The 23,648-nt window shown below is 42.4% G+C and overlaps 2 protein-coding genes across 5 annotated transcripts in view; both read right to left on the minus strand.

The window, feature by feature from the left end:
- Nucleotides 1-13,314, minus strand: part of GALNT11 (polypeptide N-acetylgalactosaminyltransferase 11) — a 52,391-nt gene extending 39,077 nt beyond the window's left edge. For 2 of the 4 annotated variants that reach the window (XM_040643776.1, XM_040643777.1), the window contains exon 1: nucleotides 13,128-13,314. The gene's annotated coding sequence lies outside the window, so the exon portion shown is untranslated. Of the gene's footprint in view, nucleotides 1-12,787; nucleotides 13,018-13,127 lie in introns of those variants that run through there. The other 2 variants (XM_008688592.2, XM_008688591.2) reach the window with 2 other exon arrangements.
- Nucleotides 13,315-16,250: 2,936 nt separating this feature from the next.
- GALNTL5 (polypeptide N-acetylgalactosaminyltransferase like 5) overlaps nucleotides 16,251-23,648 on the minus strand; it is a 56,073-nt gene continuing 48,675 nt past the window's right edge. Inside the window, exons 9-10 of the mRNA XM_008688598.2 lie at nucleotides 20,416-20,565; nucleotides 16,251-17,125 (exon numbers count right to left, since the gene is read on the minus strand). Coding sequence (XP_008686820.1) covers nucleotides 16,970-17,125; nucleotides 20,416-20,565 — 306 coding nt within the window. The 3' untranslated portion in view covers nucleotides 16,251-16,969. The remainder of the gene's footprint in view (nucleotides 17,126-20,415; nucleotides 20,566-23,648) is intronic.

A 23,648-nucleotide genomic window follows, 5' to 3' on the forward strand; every position in this document is an offset into this window, starting at 1 on the left:
AGATTTTAGCACATTAAAAGAAAGGCTGTTTTAATTCCATTAATTTGTCAAAAACTTGAGAATAAAATTTGAATACTGAACAAGTATTCTAAAAGCACAATCTGAAAAACTTTTTCCTCCACAAATCACTGTCTGAATTCGTCTGCCCAATGTCCAACTTCTGGTACTACAGGAGAAATGAGACCATACCACCTAACTCACACACAGTACAGCTTTCATTTTTCTTCGACACAAAATTTTCATAATGTTTAATGAAGTTTAAAATGTCTCTTTTTTTAAAGATTTTATTTATTTGAGAGAGAGCGCCCACATGCATGAGCAGGGGGAGGGGCAGAAGCTGAGCACCTGACTTGGTGCAATCTCAGGACCCTGAGATCACGATGTAAGGCCAAAATCAGATGCTCAACCAAATGAACCATCCAGGGACCCCTAAAATGTCTATCACTGAATGATAAGGATTTACCCTTCCATAGTTTCTGGCTATTTTCTCGTTGGTCTATTCTACATTCCAAGTTGTCAAACAGCAAACATTTGTTAGCTTTTTCAATAAAAGAGACACATTCATATTTTAAGTGAGCTACAATCATGTGAGTACAAATGCTGATTTACAACAGTGCCCTTCCCACAGACCCCTGTGAAATTACCAGGTGATGACAACACAAAAAAAAATTTTCTTCTCATTCCTTACCTACCTGAAAGACTAGAAGAAAACACTGCCACCAACTTATTTCATAACTACAAGTAAGGAGATTACTGAATTAGTAAAGGTTCAGAGCAAATTCCAGACATCATATGCTTTCCCGGGAATAATCCTCTGACATCCCTCAAACATCTATGAATCTCCTCCCTATAACAAAATCAAAAGGAACATTAACAGATGCATGTAGTGTCTATATACTATACCTCAAATGCAGAGGAAAACCACATGGTAATGCTGATGGGAATTTAATGCTAATTTAATTAAATGCAAATTTAATTAAACACTGAAGAAAAGGAAACTGAAAGAACAGCTAACAGAACAAAGCACGTAAACCAATCTTGGGACACCTACTTGGTCAGTGAAAACGGACTGGCAGAGGCTGACCATTACGCTTTAATATCCTCCCTGATCTAAATGCTCAAGTAGAAAGTAGCAGCTCTCCCTGGTCAAGGCCTGGGGAAGACAAAAGGGAGAAAGTGACCACAGCCGCATGAGGGGCTTACACAACACACATATACTTCAAGGAATCATTACATTCAAGATCTTTCTAACTATATATTCTACTATACATAGTTATAGTTTATTACGATCTCTCATATTTTAATGAATTCATTTCTGACCCCATGTTTCTGATCAAGATCAACAGGCACAGTTAGGAAATGCCCTTACAGCAGCCTTTTCTCAGTCCCAACAGAAAGAGTTGACAGGATGTCAATGCAGGGGTCATAAAATCAAATGCAGTCAAAAACCAGGCAGACAAATGGGTGCATCCGCAGGGGAGGAAACCAGAGAGTGGCAAGGTGAGTCCCGCAACTAAAGAAATTCAAATTGAAAAACTACAGAAGTTCGATCAGCCTCCAGACTGCAACTCCTGTAGGGGTATATAGAACGAATACAGAGGAACCATTTACAGCCCCCGCAATTACGAAAACTGTTATTTCTTTTTCCCCTTCTGCCCATAAAAAGGAGAATTAAACCCAAAGTACGTCAGATGAAGAAGAAATAAGTGAACAGGAAAAAGGATGGTCACTAAAATAAGTGTTCTGAGATACCAAATAACTAAGGAACTAGAATGGCTTTAAACACACCCAATATAAACAAGCATCTGTATATCCACTATCCACATGGCCTTCTACAGCTGGCTTTGTCCCAGGAACAAGGGGGTATGAGCAGAGTTGACTCCCCTTAAACCATGGCTGCTGAGTGTGTTCCTCTGCTAGCGTGTCAGGAGTCTTCCAGAGCAGACGGTGCTGACGAAGTGGCTTACCTACACAGGTCAAGTATGCAAATCAAAACTAACAAAAAAGAAAATACTAGTCCTGAGTGTAAAACAGAGAGAGAGAGAAAAAAAAACAGCCTTATCTTTTTCTTCTTGGTCTTAGAGAAATTAAGGAAGGGGAGGAACTGAGATTTGAACCCCAGTCATCTGATGTCAGACCTATGTCCTTTCAGCATTTTGTTGTGCCACCTGGCAAGGAAGAGGCCAGTGATTTCCTGCTTGCCATCCTTTTAAAAATAGAAGTCATCCAGTAACTTTTTTAAACATAAATTTATGCTTCCCACAAGATTAAAGAGATGGAAAACCCCTGCCCTTGGGGTTACCTAAAATGACCGTATGTCCGGGTGCTGTGATAAGTACTAGTTTCCCCTTGTTCTCCAAAAAAAGACCTCGCTGGCACCCCAAGCACACTTCTGTTCCTGAGATGAGTATGCCCTTCACCTGTGAGAGGCTTGCTGACTAGCTGTCCAGGGCAGACAGGGTAGGAACTACCTGTGACCATGACCCAGGAGGGCTGGGGAGAGGCGCTGTCCCCTAAGTGCCCACTCTGCCTGAAATCTCTGCATTACAGAATAATTGAAGTCTGGAAAGCTTTTCTTGTCTTCCGTATTTTCTTATCTCAGTGGATTTCAATCCAAATAGCAGTCGTATCTTTTTTCTAATCAAAATATTTGGAACCCCAGCATAAATTATACAAACGTGATAAAAGACCATGTAATTCTTCATGTGAGAAAACATTTATCCTCAGCAGAATAACGAAAACTGCTAAAACTGGAAAGTGGGGGGAGGGAGGAGAGAGGGAGGCTGGAGAGCAGGCAGGCAGGCAGCTAGCAAACAGACTCACTCTAAGGAAATGAGCCCTAGACTACGACCTACAAGTGGAAAGTTTTTTTAAAAAACACCTTATCCTCCATTTAGGATCTGTTATTCCATGGATATCTTTGTCAGTTTTCGAAGTTCTCAGCCATCTTCTCTTCAAGTATTATCCTACTCCTTTCTCTCTCCTCTCCTTCTAGGATTCCAATCAAACATACATTGCACTCTGTCACTACATCCTATGTATTTCTTAGCTCTCTTCAGTGTTTTCCAGACTCTTCCTTTCTCATACTTCATTCAAGGAAGTTTCTTCTGATCTTTCACTTCACTACTTTTCTAATCTGCTATTAATCCAATGAATCCTCAATTTTGGTTACTGTATTTAGATCTAGTATTTAGCTGTGTCTTTTTCAAATCTGTTCTGTCCCTTTGCTCTGATTCCTTGCGCAGATGTTTAAGTTCAGCTTCTATCTCCATAAACATCCTAAACAGTGTTTTACAGTCTCACTGTCTAAAGTGGCTGCCTCTACCGCCTGTTGCCTGTGTGAGTTCTTGTTCAGGTTGTCTCCTGGTGCACCTGATTACACTGATCTGATTGTGTGGACACTATTTGAAAAATCATCTCAGAAACAACTTGAGACCTAAAATGTTATCTTCCTCTAGAGAGCATCTTCATTGGCTTCTGTTAGGTACCAGTCATCACCCGCAATCTGAGATAGGAGATATACTAAACTCCCTAGATGACACAGCAGAATTTCATTTCAGGCAAGCTCCTGTATACTCCCAGTCCACCTGTATTCCAGCCTACGGCCTTTCAAGATTCCAACATTACCCATGGTTGGCTCAGCAGGATTCTCACCCATGGCAAATCCTGGACTCCAACTTCTGTTCCCCTATCCTGTGAGTCTGTCAACACACTGCTCAGCCTTTCAAAATAGCAAATATCAGGGACAAGAGCAGTGCAAGCAAGGTGTTCACCTCTCTGGAATTCTATTATCTCCCAAACCTCAATCCAGTAATTCTTTACTATCTTGTGAATTCTCTGATGCTTTTCAGAACTGACTGATTTCAACTAGGTTCTCCAGTCTGCCATTACCAGAAGCGCAAGGCCAGGGTCATTTTCTAAACTACTGCTTTTGTATTTCAAAGCGAACCAGCCAGGTATCACCAAAAAGAGAACATCAGAAAATCATGTGACAGAATCTTGAGCATTTTCCAGAAACTCATTTCTGAATGCAATCTACCACCTCAAGATCAAGAGGTTTAGAAAGCTGACAAACCTGCTAATCGATTGAACAGATGGCCAATTTCTACCCCAGCTCATCGTGTTGGATCAAGCTAAGGGAAATCAGTATAGCAGACACTGTCACTTGCACATCCTCTCAAGGCTTACCATCCTGTACAGGTCTGAATTCCAGCTGCCAGCATCTACATCTCTGGCCCCTGGACCCATCTGCCCATGTGCAGTGCAGGCCCAAAAGTATTTGGGAATATGCACCTTCCTAGCGGCAGCCTTCAACAACAGACTGGTAAAAATACTCCAGCTCCCTTACACGCTTGCCCTGGATGCTAACTCTGACACCTGTATTCTACGCTGGCTTTCAGAATTCCCCAGTATGAGTAAGCTTAAGGGGCCTACAGTGGAAAATGGCTTGAAATCTGTACCCTTTCTAGCTTTCTCTCCTATCTCTCTCACTTCTTCATTCTCTTACTGCTGTGTCCTGAGATTACCTCACAGATAAACAAGGTAAACTGAACTTTTTATCTCAGGATTCTGAAGAAACCCAAACTAATAAAATCAGGTTTCAAAAGAAAAGAAATAGGTTGACAAATTCTTATATGTACTAGTTTTTTATTTTTAAGTAGAAAATTTAATAAAGATAGGGGCTATATAGCTTTTGTTGCCTATAAAGTGCAAAATAAGGCATACAAAAAATTTTTCTGAAAAGTTGCAAGGTATTTTTATAGTTGCAAGAAAAGAACTTTGAAAGTGATAAGCTTTTCTAAGGAAAGCAAAAGCTATCGGACAGTATAGCTTGAAATCATTATTAATCAAGTGATATGAAATATCAAATTTAGCCTGCATGATCAAATCTAGATACAATACCACAGTCCTAGATCTGCATAGAGTTCACTGAAGATGGTAACAAGTCATAAACCCTAAGTCAAAAAAAAAAAAAAAATAGGAGTAACTTCTGCTTCCAGCTCCAATATGAGAAGAGCTTATAAGCCATCACTCCCATCCTTACAACAAGAAAAAACTGGACAAACTGAAAATCAATGATACTTTTAGAACATCAGAGAACTGAGATTACAGGGCAAACTGCCACGCAAAACCTAGAGACACACAGCTGGTATCCTCTTACCTGGAGCAGAAGCTGCTAGAGCCACAAACTGGTGCTGCAGCCTGTGTGACATGGCAGGAGAGTGAGAAACTCTGGCAGTCGAGGGGGGGGGGGGGGGGGGGGCTCCTACACTTCTGTGGGCTTTACCTTCAGGAACCATAACAGGTCCCCACCATGAAGGTGGAGATAAAGAAAGATCCTGTCTGACTCAGACTGGGAAGGGAAGAGTAATCACTGTGAAACACCCCAGGACCCTCTCCAAGGCAAAGGCATTTGCTCCTGGGGAAAAGACACTGCCAGAGCTTTCTCCTAGTTGGGAAAGGGCACTCCTCCCACTCCTCTACTCCAGCCCGTGCTGCCCTTCCAGGCAAACCTAAGACGAAAAGATAATCAGCAAAGGTCATGGCTTCCCAGGAAACAGACTGGGAATTCCACAGCTACAGAAGGGAGTAGGTTGCAGCGGGGGGAAAAAGCTACACCATGGCAAACACCTGTGATGGTCGTAACTGCAGAACTCTCACCCTCCCTCATACCTGACCACCACACCAACAGGCTCCATATATAATAAAGGCGGGTTACAGCTCAAAGAGCTGCAAGACACAGACTCTCTTGGGAACGGTACTCAGAAAATTCCAAAGTCAAGAGGGCAGATAAAAACAAGGGCACAGAAGAACGTGAGGACTCTGGCATCTGTAGCTACAGCAAAACATTAAAACACAGTCAAACCCCTAGCTAGATCACCATAAATCCACACACTAAAGCTCTATTTAGTTCCTGAAGTTCCTATTACCTGATACAACATGTCAGGTTTTCAACAACAACATTAAAAATACAAGGCATACCAAAAAGCAAGAGAAAATAGGGCCTGAAGAGACAAAACAATCACTGGAACCAGACTTAGATGACACAGATTTGGGGATCATCAAACAGAGAATTTAAAATATCTAGGGGTGCCTGGGTGGCTCAGTCGGACAAGCGTCTGACTCTTGATTTCAGCTCAGGTCATGATCTCAGGGGTGTGAGATCAAGCCCACACTAGGCTCCATGCTAGGCATGGAGCCTGCTTAAGATTCTCTTTCTCCCAGGGCGCCTGGGTGGCACAGCGGTTAAGCATCTGCCTTCGGCTCAGGGCATGATCCTGGAGTTATGGGATCAAGCCCCACATCAGGCTCCTCCGCTATGAGCCTGCTTCTTCCTCTCCCACTCCCCCTGCTTGTGTTCCCTCTCTCGCTGGCTGTCTCTATCTCTGTCGAATAAATAAATAAAATCTTTAAAAAAAAAAAAAAAAGATTCTCTTTCTCCCTCTCCCTGTGCTCCCCCTGCCAACAAATGAATAAATAAATAAATATCTTTAATTAATATGTTAAGAACACTAATCGAAAAAAAGACAACATGCAAGAACACATGAAAAATATAAATAGGGAGATGGAATTCTAAGAAAGAATCCAAAGACATGGCTAAAAAATCAAGAACACTGTTAACAGCAGTGAAGAACGCCTTCCATGGGCTCATCAGTGGCCTTTACACAGCTGAAGAAAAAAAACAGTGAGCCTGAATATAGGTCATTTCCCAAACTGAAATGCAAAGAGGAAAAAAAGGGAAAAACAGTACATCCAAAAACTGTGGGCAATTTCAGAAAGTATAACATTTAAGTATCAGAATATCAGAAGGAGAAGAAAGAAAAAGAAAGCAGAAGAAATATCTGAAATAACAATGGCCAAGAACTCTCCAAAATTAGTAAGAGAACCCAAAGCAGAATAAATATCCCCCCCTAAACTTTCACCTAGGTACACCATAATCAGAAAATCAAAAGACAAAAATCTTGAAAGAAGCCACAGGGAGGGAAAAACTTTACCTGCAGGGGAAGAAGGGTAAGAATTACAGTGGGATGTTCCTCAGAAATCATGCAAGCCAAGAGATGGGCTGAAACAGTTCAAGTACAAAAAAAAAAAAAAATCCGCCCACCTTAGAATTCTATACCCACTGACATTATCCTTCAAAAGTTAAGAAGAAATACCTTCTTGAACAAAACCTAAGGAATTCATCACCAGTAGACCTGCCCTGCCAGAAATGTTAAAAGAAGTTCTTCAAGCAGAAGGAAAATGACATAGGTAAGAAACCTGGATCTACATAAAGAACATCAGAGAAGAAAAAAATGAGAATTATATTTTTCTTATTCTTAATTGATCTAAAAGAAATTGTTCAAAGTAACGTAAGTCACAATATACTGAATGATCATAGCATACTGGTAAGTGAATGAATGACAACAATGTCACAGGAATGGGAGGGAAAAATTGGGATGGTCTTTATTAATAAGGTACCTGTACAAGATGTTTAGCAATATACTGTCATGTGAAGGCAGATTCAAACTAATTAGTTTAAAATGTATACTGTAAACTGTAGGGCAACCACCAAAAATCTCTTTATAAGAAGTGTAACTGACACGCTATGTGGAGGTAAAATAATGGTTCCCCAGCACAGCCACATCCCAGGAATTAAGATTGCTGATCACCTGACCTTAAAATAAAGAGATTATTTTGGATTATCTGGGTGAACCCAGTGTAATCTCCAGATCCTTAAATGTGCAAAAGGGAAATCAGAATGATGCAATGTAAGAGGAGGAACTGGACCAGCTGTTGCTGGCTTTCAAAATGGAGGAAAAAGGCCATAAACCAACAACTGTGCATGGTGTGCTGAGAAGCGGGGCTGGTATACTGAATTAAGAATGAAGGGGCATAACCAACCACACAGGGGGCGGGGCAGCAGGTCACCTCCTTAGCACCTGAGCTCCCACTTTGGGGACGTGAAACCTCCAGCATCCTTTGGATTGGCAGTGCAATTTCAATATACCCACACGAAGGAAGCAGGGTCACAAGATTTATCACTTAAAGCTCCCAGAAGCAGGGGGATAGGGAGTGCAATGACCTGGGGAAAGGGCAGTCCTACATCCCAGGTTACCAGGGAGCAGGAAATAAGAGAGCAGGGTAGCAAGCAGCTATTACTTATAAGGTAGTTGGGGCAGAGGTCACTAACTTTTCCCAGCTTCGCCTGAAGTGGTTATTTTAAAAGGTGCCCTGGGAAACACTCCCCCTGCTTGTGTTTCCTCTCTCGCTGGCTGTCTCTCTGTCAAATAAATAAATAAAATCTTAAAAAAAAAAAAAAAAGTGCCCTGGGAAAGACAAAGCAGGAACTTACAGCAGGCATCCTAAACTCAAGTCCTTACCTGAATGTCCAGACTCTGGGTCTGAGTAAGATTATCCTAAATGTAAAATGCCTAGGCAGCAACTCAGAAACACAAATTTTTCCCTAAAAGGTGCTTTTCTCAAAAGTTGTTTTTCTCATCACAATTGACCCCATGATGCCTAGGCATTAATCTTTAGCGAAAATCATAGGTATTAGCTGGACAGTGGAGATATTAAAAGCCACTGAAATGATTTTGGTCACCCAATGAGTGAAACATCTGAGCAAAGCAAGAACACCAATCAGCAATATCAACAAACAAAAGTTCAAAATCCTGTCCGTCACTGTTATCCCCAGTTGCTGGGGTCCAGCCAAGAAAATAAAAGCCCTTGGGTAAAGGTTAAATTGGTACTTGATTAAAACTCTTGGGTGAGATTATGGAATATCTGTACCTGTTTAGCCTTACTGATTTGTTGTACACCCAGGGCAGTGGTGACTAGCCTGGTCCAGCTGAGGGACAACGGCAGACCGACTCCTAATATCATGGGGATAAACACCACATGCACTTTGGACATGAGGGGGCAGGAAGAGAGGCAGACTGGAGGTCCTGTTCAGTAATTTTTTAGGGGTAGTCCCAGGGAGATTAAAGCACATTGGTATAAACAGACAGGACTGCCTGGGGGCTGGCATGTGTTAGGGGCTAAAGGAAGGAGAAGTACACAAATGCGTGACGGCTCCAAGGCACTGGACCCACAGCGGACACAACTGCTTGATCAGGGAAGCTGAAATAAGCTGGGGTTCTTCCTGGATGGCTAGGCCACGAGGCCCAAAACTGTGGGGCTTATGTTCCTTGGGAGGAGGTGTAGGTCATGTTCATCTATGTGGTGTTGTTCCCTGGGCAGATATGGAGGATTATAAAGGGCATGTGGGGGCTCTAGCCAGATGCCACATACTGCATTGCAAAGTGTCCTGCACGGGAGCAGCTGAACATCACAGAGTGGCCAGGTAAGCTGCAGGGACATGTGAGGTACCTTTTGTTGAGCAAATGGGACAGGGTCGATAAAGCACTGTCACAGGTGGAGGGAGACATCCCTGAGGGGTGGCTCTCCCAGGTAGGGGAATTGAGGGGCAGGGGATCTAACAGGGTTGCACAGATCTAGGATGCCCTGATTAAGGTTTGTTTGCACCACTGGGGGCATTTACTGGTATCACAAATTTTCAATAAATTCAAGGGGGGGTCCCCAGCGGCACACCTTGCAAATGACTGAGTGGTGCTCTCCTCTGAGGCATAGGAGGTATCCACCCGTGAAGAGTAAAGATTGGGGACACACATGAAGCCTTGTTTTAAAGAAAATTTAGTTGTATATTCCCAACAATTTAATGTCTGGCCCTGAATCACCAGAGATGAATATGAACTGCATAAGCTTATCACCCAATGAGGGTTAAAATTAGGGCAATGTAATGGCCAGTTCCCAGAGGTCAGGATGTCGGTAGCCAATTGGGCAGGGCTTGGGGGGTCTTTAAACATTTGTGCCATTGGTCCCATTTAAGACAGAGGTCTTGAATCACCCAGCTAGTACCCACACCTGGTGGTATTTTGGGCACTGTCCTCCCACTCTGGGGTGGAACTGCTATCTAATTATGAGAAAAACATCAGATAAATCCCAACTGACAAACATTTTGCAAAATACCTGACAAGTACTCTAAAAACTGTCAAGGTCATCAAAAACAGAGGAAGTCTGAGAAACTGTCAGAGCCAGGAAGAGCCCAAGGAGACAAGATGACTAAATGCAATGGTATCCTGGATGGGACCCTTAGTTTTTACCTAATGTCCTTAGAACAGGGAAAAAAGAAACAAACAAACAAACAAAGGAAATCTGAATAAATTCTGGATGTCAGTTAATAATAATGTATTGGTTCATTAATTGTGATAAATGTACCATACTAATGCCAGTTGTTAATAACAGGAGAAACTTGGCATTGTATCTGTAAGAACTCTCAGTACTACTCTGCAATTTTCAGTAAATCTAAAACTATTCTAAAATAAAATTTATTTTAAAAACAGACTAGAGGAGTGCCTGGGTGGCTCAGCTGGTTAAGTGTCTGACTCTTGGTTTCAGCTCAGGTCATGATCTCAGGGTTGTGAGACTGAGCCCTGCGTAGGGCTCCGCACTCAGTGGGGAGGCAGCTTGAGATTCTCTCTCTCCCTCTCTCTGCCCTGCCCCCCTGCCCCTGCTCATGCCCATGCACACACACATTCTCTCTACAATAAATAAAATCTTTAAAAACAAAACAAGACTAGAAATCAGAATGAGCTTATTTTATACAGCTAAAATAATCTAACCCTATACCTGAGATTTGCTTCAAATTAACCAATAGGAGGTAAAACAGGTGGGTTATAGACGAAAAAAGACTGTATGAAGAACTTGAAGAAAATTTCTTTTAGAAGCTGATATTTAAGCTTGGTTTTAAAAAGTAAGACTTTAATGGCCAAATACTGAAATATTTCGAGGAGAAAGTTCAAGTCTTGGAAAACTGCAACATGTATTTGTTTTCAGTTTTCCAAACAGAATATCAAGTGGAATGACTGGCTATAATGAACAGATTGGCTGATTAAGACTAGTGGAAGGTAATTACTTCTGAGGACAGGATGGGGCTCTGACCCTCAGGATGAGAATTAACTAGTTCTGCATGCAAAAAAAAAAAAAAAAAGGCTAACTAATGTCTTTAAGCAAATTTGTCTTAGGGAGAAAATTCTAGAAGCAGTGTATAAAATGATTTGGGACAGAGGGAAAAAAATCTAGCTTGAAATTCAAATCTAAGCCTCAGAGCAATGTTAAAAATAAACACCAAAATTTTAGTTCAAGTTCCATGGAAATAATAGAAGAGGGTTTAAGTAATGGATAGGCAGCAAGCCCTGAACCTCTAGGGACATGCACATATAAAAATCTGGTGGAAAATGAAGTACAAATAAAGGACATGAGAAGGATCACAAAATCGAGACCCTCAAGAGGGTGTACTGACCAGCGACATGAGGTGTCACAAAGATTTAGAGGTCAAGTCAGCATGAGTTGAGGTGGGGCCAACAGATTTAGCCATCGCAAGGCATGCAGGTCTTAAGAAAGCAGTTTTAAAAATGTGAAGGATTTGTCGATTCCTCATAAAGTCAAATATACCATACGACCCAGCAATTCCACTCCTACTTATACACCCCAAGGAATCAAAAACAGATACATGTAACTTCATGTTCATAGCAGCACTATGCACAGTAGCCAAAAGGTGGAACGACCCAGCACCCGTGAAGAGATGAACCAATAAACAAATTGTGATACAGCCAAAAAATGGAAATATTATTCAGCTACAAAAAGGAATGAAGTCTAATAGATGCTCAACATGTATGAAATTTGAAAACAATACATGAAATAAGCCTGACACAAAAAGACAAACATTATATGATTTCACTTGCATGAGGTATCTAGAGCAGTCAAATTCAGAGAGACAGAAAGGGTCTGGGAGAAGGCGGAAATGGAAAGCTATTGCTTAATGGTTCCAGATTTTCTGCTTGGAGTGATTAAAATGTTTTGGAAATAGTGGGATGGTGACACAATACTGTGAAAGAACTTAATGCAGGTGAGTTGTGCCTTAAAAACGGTTAAAATGATAAATTTCATGTTGTGTGTATTTTGCAATTAAAAAAAAAGTTTAAAAAAAGCAAAAAACTAAAGAGAACCCAAATTGCACAGAACAAACAGCACAGAAATTGTCAAGAGAAGCTGTGAAAACTGTGGGTTATTCTTTCACCACCTTTAACTTCAAAAGCTCAACTAATACATTCTGAGAGTGGAGAGAGATTTTTTTTCTGTTTTTCTTAAGGCAGAGTAATTTCGACATACAAATTTCTGGATAAACGGGAAGAAGTGAGTGGAGTAAAACAAACACTTTAAAGTAGGGTCTAAACCTGTGATTTGGGGGAAGACAGTGCATAGTAATACTATGAAAAGCACAAAGTTATAATTTCATTTTATATTTGGAAAACCGACCAACCAAACAACTGCTTTCATAATACAAATCAAAAAAGTACGCTGACCCAAGTCTTCTTTGATGGTAAAAATAAACTGTTCTATCATGAGCATATTAATATTCTTCAAAGGATGAAGTCTTTCAGAACTGGAGGACAGGGACTTTGTATTTTTAGATTTATCCAAACGCCATGAAATTTAAGAAGGTGGGAAATTATACACGACAAATAACCCAATTTCTCCAACAAGTATATTGCAAACAAAAAGAAAAGAGAAACCAGAGGGACATCAACCGAATGCCATGTGTAAACACAAGTTGTTGAGCCTTCCCGGGAAACGCGAGCTGCCTGGATACTGTGCGGGCGGGGGAGGGACCGGGGTGAGGGGGACCGGGGGAGGGTGCATCATTCACTCCTCTCTAGCGTTCACGTTTGACACCTTCCGTTACCATTTCTGCCGCACCACTTCCTTTTCTTGGCAAACCCAGCTGCAGGGCTCCGGCCCTCGTTCCGGAAAACAGCAGCTGGAACCCCGGGCCCACGGCTCCGCGACCTCCGCAGCCCCCGCCCACAGGGGCGCGCCGGGCCCCGCGGGCGGTTCTTCCGTCAACACCCAGTCCCAGGTGGCCGTGCTCGCGCAGTCTGACACTGCAGCCAGGCGCCGGGTGCAGCCGTCACCCCACTGTATCTCGGGGCCGCGCGCCGGAGCCGCTCGCTTGAGGCGCTGAGGGGACGACGGAGGCCGCGCGGGCTCAGACGCCGTCGCGCCAGGCCGTGCGCGCTACTCACCCGGACGCCGGCAGCGCAGGATCCCGGCCTTCTGGGACTCGGGCCGTGGCATGTTCCCTCCTGCCACAGCCCGGATCCGAGCCGCATTAGCCACAGCGGGCGGAGCTGCCCGGGAACAAACACTTCACCTGGCGCGGTGGCGGCCGCGAGCGCGCCGCAGTCTCGGAGCGAGCGCGCGTGCCCTTGGGGACACGTGACGGAAGGCCCCACCCCCGCCCCCGCGCGCGGTTGACGTCACCGTTAGCGCCTGGGGTGGGCGCTTCGCTGCGCTGGCAGGGGTCGGAGTGCTCACGAGACTCCCGGTTTGGCAGTGGCCCTGAGGGTCTGTGACGGGTGGCTTGGGTTTTTTTCTCGTATAAAAAAAGGCCTCGTTAAGGACAAGCGGGCTTGTACATATTAGAAGATGTGCAGCTTCAGCTTTGCTGAAAGAAATGTGGGTTCCAGTGTGAAGGCTTTGCGGTGTACCTCTCAGAGACGCGTGGAGAAACCTCAGGCTGGTGGTCAGGTGCAGAAGTGAGGCATCCCGAGGAACAGCGGCTACAGTCGGCCGCGTGAGCGTCACCTGGGGGGTAGAACTGCTGAATCGGAGGCCCCTTGCCACACCTGGCTAGTCATCGAAATCTGCTTTCAAGATCTGCAGGCGATTCGCACACAAACTGAAATCCCTGTGCTAGGGAACAGTCAGTGCTGAGAGCTTCCAATAATCCACCTGCTCCCGACCCTTGATAGCATCCATATTTAAGCATCCATATTTAAATGTTTGCCATTCTGATGGGTCTGGAACGAAATTTTTTTCTAGCTGTTATTTTAAACGGGTTTATATGCTATTCCATCAAATTAATGTATAATGGTATAATTGAGGTTTGGTTTAGCTCCAGTTTTAGTGTTACGAAGAATGACACTAAAATTTTAGCTCTTTGCAGCCTAACGTTGTGGTTAAGCCCAGAGTCTTTGAGATTGAGCTGATTCTGCTACTATATGGGCTGTGTTAGTTTGTCCCCAGATAAAGTTACCAGATGAAATACAGGATGGTCTGAAATGTGAATTTCAGAGAAACAACAATTTTGTGGTATATTTTCCGTGGGATATGTGAAATATACTTTCAACAAAATACTGCTTATTCAAAGTTCAAATTTCAAAGACAGAGCTATCCTGTATTTTTGTTTGCTAAAACTGTCAATCCCAACCCCGGACAAATTCTAACTTTGGTTTTCTCATCTATGAAATGGCAATAACAATAGGCCCTATCTTATGTGTGGTTGAACGGAGATAATCAAGGCAGACAGAGTACTCACCACAGCCTATGAAACATAATGAGAGCTCAATTTCATGCGGGTGTGTCTTAGGCTACAATCAGAGAAGTATGCTTTAATTAGAGAACTCCCAGGCTTACTTTAAGGCTTGTCTGAACATTTGATCGTACCAAAACTGTTTTGAGAAAAGCTTTGAGTGGGTTAGCAGATAGTTCTCAACTAGCTCCAAAACAAATCAGATTGTTAACACATGAAACAAGAAATTACCACATATAGGCTACTATGGATTTCCTTTCAGTCACACCAATACTTAGATGTTTATTCTGATTTCTATTCTAGAGCCAATATTCAAAAGAAGTTGTTTAAGCAACATACTACATCATTTCTAAGACTTACCCATATTGTTATCTGGTACCTGAACCAACATTTAGATTAAAAAACAAAGACTTAAAGGGGTGCCTGGGTGGCTCAGTCTGTTGAGTGCCTGACTCTTGGATTCAGCTCAGGTCATGATCTCAGGGTCTAGATTAAGCCCTGTGTCGGGCTCCCCACTATGCAGGAAGTCTACTTGAGATTCTCTCCCTCTGCCCCTCTCCCCCCATGCCTGCACGCATGCCCACTCCCTCTAAGGAGGAAAAAAAAAACTAAGACCTAATATTAGGCTCATGGCTCTAAGAACATTTGTCTTTTTCTTTTGGCAAAGCTAATGTTTACAACATCCTCCTTTATGCCTACCAAAGAAAAAAATCATTCTCAAATTCCAAAACTAGAAAAAAGTTATTTCAAAATGATGCTTTATTTATACTAGAATTCTTTTTTCCTTCTGCTACAGATTTGTATTTTACACTAATTTTAATAGATTCATGGGTTTATTATAATCATTTTTTATTACTTTCTAGAAGCAGGTAAGGTATAAATATGGGGGGCGCCTGGGTGGCACAGCGGTTAAGCGTCTGCCTTCGGCTCAGGGCGTGATCCTAGCATTACTGGATCAAGCCCCACATCAGGCTCTTCGGGTATGAACCTGCTTCTTCCTCTCCCACTCCCCCTGTTTGTGTTCCCTCTCTCGCTGGCTGTCTCTATCTCTGTCGAATGAATAAATAAATAAAATCTTTTTTTTAAAAAGGTATAAATATGGGCCAAGAATAAAATCATAATGTGGTGCTTATTTTGTGTTGCCAGATTGACTTTTTAAAGGCTCAATCACGTTACCCTGGCCACCTGTAACATAGGAGCCCAGGTTTTCCCCATGTCGTTCTAACGATAGATTCTAGGGAGTATTTTGCTAAATACATAAATCTAACAATAGATTCTATAGAGTAATTTGCTAAATACATATATATAAAGAGATTGTATAAACTGGTTCTTTTTTCTTTATATTATATGGATTATCTCGAAGAATACGATCTCCATGAAGGGAGGGATGTTTTCCTGTTCCCTTGTCTGCTGCATTCTAGCACCTAGAAGTATATCTGGTCCTGGAGGACCACTCAATTGTTGACTGAGTGAGCATAATAGATAAGTTGTCTCCTGCTGTAAAAACTAGTTTATATGATAGGTTTAGTGATCCTACCCCAAGTCTCCCCCATTCCTTTTATTCTTTTCAATATGTTCTTTCCATCATTTTCTCATTGTCTCTGTGAATTAAATCTTTGTCCCCCTTCTAGCCATCCTCACCAGGGTGAATACAACAGCCATCCCTCTAACCCAAAAGAAGCACTTTATTTAAAAAAAAAAAGATTTTATTTATTTGATAGAGAGGCAGTCAGCGAGAGAGGGAACACAAGCAGGGGGAGTGGGAGAGGAAGAAGCAGGCTCCCAGCAGAGGAGCCCAATGTGGGGCTGGGTCCCAGAACGCTGGGATCACGCCCTGAGCCGCAGGCAGACGCTTAACGACTGAGCCACCCAGGCGCCCCGAAAAGAAGTACTTTAGACATTTGGGAGTGTGTTCACACAGGGTAGATAGGGAACTTAGCTACATCTTCCCCAGTCCCAGCTAAACAGTTCTTAGAAGACAGATTAACAACAGAGCACACAAACCAAGAAGTGTCAGGAGAGCTGTAGGCCAGAGCCGTAGGAGGGGAGAAATATGAACAAGGCAAAATCAGAAACAGGGAAGAGGGACTGTCTCCAAGTGACAAAAGGACTGACAGGTACCAACCAAGGCTCTCTGTGAATGTCTTTCTGAGAAGGCCACCAGGCCAGGTCACCTGCCTGGAGTGGAATGGAGTTGACAAAGGTGCCAAGAGTGGAGCATTCCCTGTGGTCTAACGGGACCAAGTGAGTTTGGCAAATAACGAAGAGAATACACTTTACCTCACTCAATTGTATGATAGTCTTAATTGTGTGACCGTGTATATTTCTAATGTTCAAGGTTTTGCCACCCCAGAAATTTAGTGGCATGTGTAACAAAGTGTTAAGAACTATTGTTAAAGGAAGACAAAAAGGCACTCTTGTTCTAGAGCACTCTGCTTGTATTTCTTACTGTGTGTCACATGATTTCATGATGTTCCAAACTTGCACTCTTCTCTGTGTTGAAGACCTGGGGGATGTTTAGCCCTTCATAAATGAAAATGATTTGTTTCCTTTTCATTGGCTTCCCTCAGATGTCTCTAGTTCTGGGAAGACGTTATCCAAATACCACTGAAATGATTTGCAACCCAGTCGTTTCCTCAATTCAACACGCTCACTAATGTTTCCGTAGGCAACAGATTTCAGACCAGGTTGTCGTAAAAAAAACTGCTCCTAAATGGAAATAGAGAGTCATTTCATTAAACCAAACAAGTTATATCTAACATAGTAGTATATATTTCCATCACCTGAACTAAAACACAAAAAAAAACAGAAGACCTTCCGATTCTATCCATAGAGTGAGGGAAGAGATACACGTGGTACCTGGGATTCACTTGCCCCACACGTATTCACAGACTGTGCTGTGACAAACCATGGCACAGGGGCTGTAGAGAGATCCAGGGAGAGAACCGGGGATCCGGGTGCTGCTTCTTAGGAGCCCAAGAATCACAGCCAGCTTTTGTGATATATCCCCTTTCTCCTGCTCTCTCAATACCCAAGGACAAAACCCTCACTCCCTGGTCCCAATCAACACTTCCATGGTTTCAGAAATGGGGGGTGGGTAGTGGCTAAGCGCAAATTGACTCTGGGGGAAGACAGCCTGGGTTCACATTCTTGCTCTGCTACTTATTATGTGACCTCTGCCCCTGCCCTCATGAGGTTGTTGTGAGGACTGAACACTCTAATATGTGCAGAGCACTGGGGAAACAAAGGCTGGCGTGTGGTGTCATGTCAGTTCTGGCCATTATTATCACCACACCCAGTTTGTCTGTTAGACACTCTAATTTAAGATAGTATTAAGTATGAATGTCTAATGGATTCAATCTGCCCCACATTAAAAGAGAGATTCTAAATAGACTGAAGCTTCCTTTTAAAGAACCCTTGTATTTTCATCTGTGTTTCCCAGTGACCAGAATATAGTAATATTGTTGAACAAGAGAAGGAACTTGCTTCTCCAAGCTAGTGTATTATGGGCATGCCATGTTGGATTCTCCCTGGGACCCTGGACCGTTGTAGGTCTTTGCCATCATGTCTTGCCACTTGCAGGGGATGGGCCTGTGGGTGGAAGAGGGGTGTTGTCATTTGGGAGCAAAGGCAGAGAGGACCTTAGACAACATTTTGTGCGAAGCCCTCTCTTGTCTAATGTAACTTACTACATTTTCTGGTGTGCCGGGTCATACAATCCATTGATTTTATGCTGAACATTATATGCTTTTTAAGTTAGATGGACCTTTTTGCCACTATATCCTCTATGAAATTCAGTTAACTACTCAGTCCTAGCTGTGTTCAAGTCGGCTACTTAAGTCTGGGGCCAGAAAAAAATCAGCAAGTGTAAAAATAAGCTCAAGATCTCTCATAGATAAATGCAATATAAAATAATAATAATTTCTAACCTATAAGATTAGAATACAAAGTTTAATTAAAACCAGAGTTGGGGGGCGCCTGGGTAGCGCAGTCGTTAAGCGTCTGCCTTTGGCTCAGGGCGTGATCCCGGCGTTCTGGGATCGAGCCCCGCATCAGGCTCCTCCGCTGGGAGCCTGCTTCTTCCTCTCCCACTCCCCGTGCTTGTGTTCCCTCTCTCGCTGTCTCTCTCTCTCTCAAATAAATAAATTCTAGTTATATAAAAGGATATATATTTGTTTTTAATGTAACAAGAAACTATTAATTTTAGTGACTACTAAATTTAGTGATTTAGTGATTGCTAATTTAATGTTACTTTTGAGGGGTGGAACTATGGGCTGAGAAAGCCTGCTTTTCACTTAGTACTCTTTCAATATTGCATGACTTTTAAACGTGAGTATGTTTTACCTTTTAAAAAGTAATTTCTTTTAAAAATCAGGAAATGTACCGTATGGTGACTAACATAATATAATAAATATATTATTATAATGAAAAAAGATACAAAAAATCAGGAAATATAATAAGCATACAAAAAGTACATAAAATTAAATGTGCAACTTAATGAATTGCTGAAAATCAACCCCCGTCATACTGACTAGGTCAAGAAAGAGAACATTAATGCCATCCCCGAAGCCCCCTGCCCTTCCCGTCCTGAGCATAGCCTTTCCCTTGGTTTTAAATCCTATCTTGATTATGTATTCATGTCTTTGCTTTTCTTTTTAGCTTTGATTATCTAATTGTGCACACATAAATTACATGGCTTAATTTTACCCATTTTTAACTTAATAGGAAATGGAATAAATCAGTATATATTCTATTGTGTTTGGCTGCTTTTGTTCACCATTATGTCTTTAAGGTGTAGTGTACTGTTGTATGTATATCTACAGTTGGTGAATTTTCATGGCTGTATAGAATTATAGCAATTAAACACGTCACATTTATCCATTCTACTCTTGATCAGCAGTTGGGTTGTATTTAGTGGTTGGCTAATACCAACAATACTGTTTGTAAACATTCTTGTTTGTGTGTTCTTGTTGCACAAAAGCATGCCTTTCTGGGGTGCATACACAGAATGGAATTGCTTGATCACGGGATATTCATGATCTTTACTTGATTTTGCCGAACTGTCTTCCAAAGTGAGTGTGTAATAATGAATACTCCCACACGTGGTGTCTGAGAATTCCTGTGTTTGCCACCACTTGGTCCTATGAGACTTAAAACATTTTTGCCAATCTAAGTGGCTATGTAGAAATATCTCACTGAGGTTTTAATTCACATTGCCCTGATTACTAGAGAAAGAGTATTATTACTTTTATAATTTAAAATAATAAAGAAATATTGGATTAAGACCAGAACATAGAATATCATAGAGATTTTCTTACGTATTTCTCCCCATGTATCTGACATGAGGTCTTGTTGGGGTTATCGCCATATTTGTTCGTGCATGGATCCTGGAGGGACAACTTTCAAATGGGGTCACAGCTACGTGTTCTCTGTCTGTGCACCCTTTTAGGTCCTGGCTAGGGACTGAAGCCTTGGGGAGGTGCACAGATGAAGGGGCATGGCTTTGACAGAGAAATCTTTGATTGTTGGTTGAAGAGAGGTGGTGGAGGTCCTCGTGCGGTCTCCAGACCACAGCAGCTGCATCCCTTGAGAACTTAGTAGTAGAGGAAGAGAATGTAAAGAGTTGCCTATGGGGAGGGGAGCAGGGAGAGGTGTTTGCTTCAGAGGGGCAATCCTTAGGTGGAAAAATAGATCTGGGCCAAACAAAACAAAACAAAACAAAACAAACTTCCTGTGGTGGTTGATTTACTTCTGAGAAACTTGGGTTTCCCTAGAAATTAAAATAAAAAGTAATGCTCCAGTGTAGTAAGTCAGAATGAACTAATTGAGAATAGGGTCTAGGGAAGGTGGATGAGGGGCTGAAGGTGTACCGCTAATTTAAGGAAAATAGAGGAAAAAACCCCAAACTTGTTATCCGGAAAGGTAGTAGCAGGTTTCTTTAGAGCAAGTCCCATTCTGTACTCTTGCTCGTCTTTCCAAATCAGAGACACTTCCTTCACCTTGTATTCATCCAGCCAAACGTGCACCAGTCGGAGATTGTTATACATCACGGCTTTCGTAAGCCCAGGTTGATTTGGAAAGCGATGCTTACTGATGTGTCCCACTCGTGAGCAGGGGAGTATAAAGAGCTGGCCTCCACACATCCAGATCTAGACAAAACAGGACACATTAATGTATATTTGCCAGTACTAGGCAAGGGCCGATTTTTTAAAATAAACATAGGAATAGCTAACATTTCTTAGGTTGTTTATTTAATCCTCACAACAAACCTATAATGTAGGTACTGTGATTATCCCCGCTTTACAGATAAAGAAACTAGTATATACGTTGGTTAAGAAACTTGCTTAGTTTGTTTCCCAGAGTCCGTAGTCTCTCATGGTTCATTCCCCCTCTGTTTACCCCCCCTTTCTTTATCCCTTTCTTCTCCTACTGATCTTCCTACTTCTTATGTTCCATAAATGAGTCTGGGAAACAAACTGAGGGCTTCAGAGGGGAGGGGGGTGGGGGAATGGGATAGGCTGGTGATGGGTAGTAAGGGGGGCACGTATTGCATGGTGCACTGGGTGTTATACGCAAGTAATGAATCATGGAACTTTAAAAAAAATTAATTAATTAATTTAATTAAATTAAGAAAAGAAAGAAACTTGCCCAGTGACAGAGAATGCAGGGTTTACACTCAGGAAGTTTGGCCTCAGAGCCAGCACTCTGAATACTAAGTGATTCTGTCTCCCTCATACGTGACCAATTCTTTTTTTGTTTTTATTTTTTGTTTTTAAAGATTTTATTTATTTGTTCGCGAGAGAGAAAGCACAAGCAGGCAGAGCAGCAGGCAGGAGAGGGAGAAGCAGGCTCCCTGCTGAGCAAGGAGCCCACAGCTGCTCGATCCCAGGACCCTGGAATCGTGACCGGAGCCGAAGGTAGACGCTTAACCAACTGAGCCACCCAGGTGCCCCTGGATCTCATTTTCATCCGAAATTGAGAACTACACAGTTGTTCACTTAAGCTACTGTTTGGGGGCGCTTTGTTATATATCAAAAGCTCTCTTTTTTTAAAGTGAGAACTTAAGGAAACTTGGAAGATCATTAATATCTGTTTAATAATTAGACCGGAGAAAGCACTGTTTATTATATGTTTGAAATGTTTCTTGATTAGAAAAGAAATCTGCCATACAGAATAGAAAACAAAAGTAATCCTAGTGATGAAAGAGGTACAAGAGTAAAAATTTCATCAAAAAACTTTCTCAAAAATCATGGGCCGCCTGGGTGGCGCAGTCAGTTGACCATGTCTGACTCTTGGTTTCAGAGCAGGTCATGATCTCAGGGTCCTGGGATTGAGCCTACATTGGACTCCACCCTGACTGTGGAGTCAGCTTGGAATTCTCTCTCTCCCTCTGATCCTCCCCCTACCTCTGGAATAAATAAATAAATCTTTTTAAAAAATCAAATTGAAGGAAGCGATAGCAATTTAGCCTAACCTTCATAGGGCTTATGTTTTGTTCTTTTACTGTTGATTCATTCTCAAGAGAGACACGATCCATCTGGACATACATTTTGTCGGGCTCGCCGTCCATGTAGACGACGATCAGCTTGCTTCCGCAGATATTCTGCGGGAAGTTGTCCAGCCAGCTCCCAGTTTCTACTGCTAGTAGTAAGAGGAGGAGGAGTAATAGCACTAGTACCCCATTGAGAGTTAGGGTAACACAGTGGGTAAGAGCACAGACTCTGGGGCTTCTCAGTATGGTTTGAGTCCTCCATCAGCTGTATGAACTAAGGCAAGTTACTGCAGTTACTCAACCAATTTGTGCCTCAGTTTCCTCAATTATAAAGTGAGAATAACAGTACCCACCTCATGAGATTGTGAAGAGTATTAGATAATTTGATACTTATAAAATGCTTTGAGTTTGTGTTTGTAAATAAGCGTGTATCTCTGCTGTTGGGAAGTGTGGGAGGTTGCCAGAATGACCACAGATCCTCTTCATTCCTATATGCACACTTCTGTGCAATGTAATGTTGTACCTCATTCCATCAAGAGGTAAAGCTTATTTCTCCATCTCTTAAATCTGGCCTTGGCCTCATGATTTGCTTTGGCCAATGGGACCTTAACAAATGTGGCACAAACAGATGCTTGAAAAGTGTTTGCTGCGTGGGACTTGCCTTCTCTTGCTACTCTTGGGAACCTTGTGACCATTTCACTGGAAATGAGCCAGAGCTAGCCAGACTGATGTAAGAGACAAATGGCAAGTCATCTCCACTACCCCAGCTATCACTGGGCAAATGCCCAGACATGCAAGTGATGTCATCCAAAACTCTCTAGCACCAGCTAAGCCTCCGGATGAACACAGATGTATAGGCAACGACAGGCAACAAAAATCAGCCAACCTGTCTATGACCAGAAAAGCCACTTTAGCAACACAGTGAATTATGGGACATAACAATTATTTGCTCTTTTAAGCCACTGTGTTTTGGGATAGTTTGTTATACAGCAAAAGCTAACTAACACATGAGGGGACATTTTTCTCTTAACTGCAGTTTTACTCATTAAGTAAAAAAGACCTCCATCCACTTGGTTGCTTATTCTAGAAACCTGGTGTGATAGATGGAAATACTGTTTGGCAAATATTAGCTCACTCCCCCATCCCTCACTTTGGGGCAAAGTTTATTCCTCTGACATCCTGACTTTGGGCTTGTCCCTCTGGTGCTCTGGCCAACAGAACAGGAGCAGACATGATGCATGCTGATGCTTTAAATATGCTGTGGTTTGGCTTGACTTTTGCATCCTTGCTCATCCAAATGAGAAGAATATGCTGAGTTGCTACTAGTTACCACTCGTATACTAGTACTGCAAATACTAGTAGGATAGTAATACTAGTAGAACGCGAGCAGAATTCGAATACTCTTAGAATGATGAACAGACCTGAATCAAAGTCAAAGACTAGAGCCGAGCCCAGACCATCTAAATTCAGAGGCAGAGTCACCCTGGCCAGCCCATGAACATATGAAAGAAACAACCTAATGCTTATTGGTCTAAGCCATTCAGTGTCGAGCTGCTTTTGTAACACACCATCATCATGGCATTAGCCGACTGATAATGGGTTGTCCGGGACGCCACTTTCTCTTAACATCCATCTTACCTGCTTGGTCTCTAAGTTCCACCCACTCTACTCGTAAGATATGCCTGGAATCTGTCCAGTCCTTCCACCTCCATTACCACCACTCTAGTTCCATCCGAGATC

Source organism: Ursus maritimus, unplaced genomic scaffold, assembly GCF_017311325.1.
Source record: "Ursus maritimus isolate PB19 unplaced genomic scaffold, ASM1731132v1 scaffold_3, whole genome shotgun sequence".
NCBI lineage: Eukaryota > Metazoa > Chordata > Mammalia > Carnivora > Ursidae > Ursus > Ursus maritimus.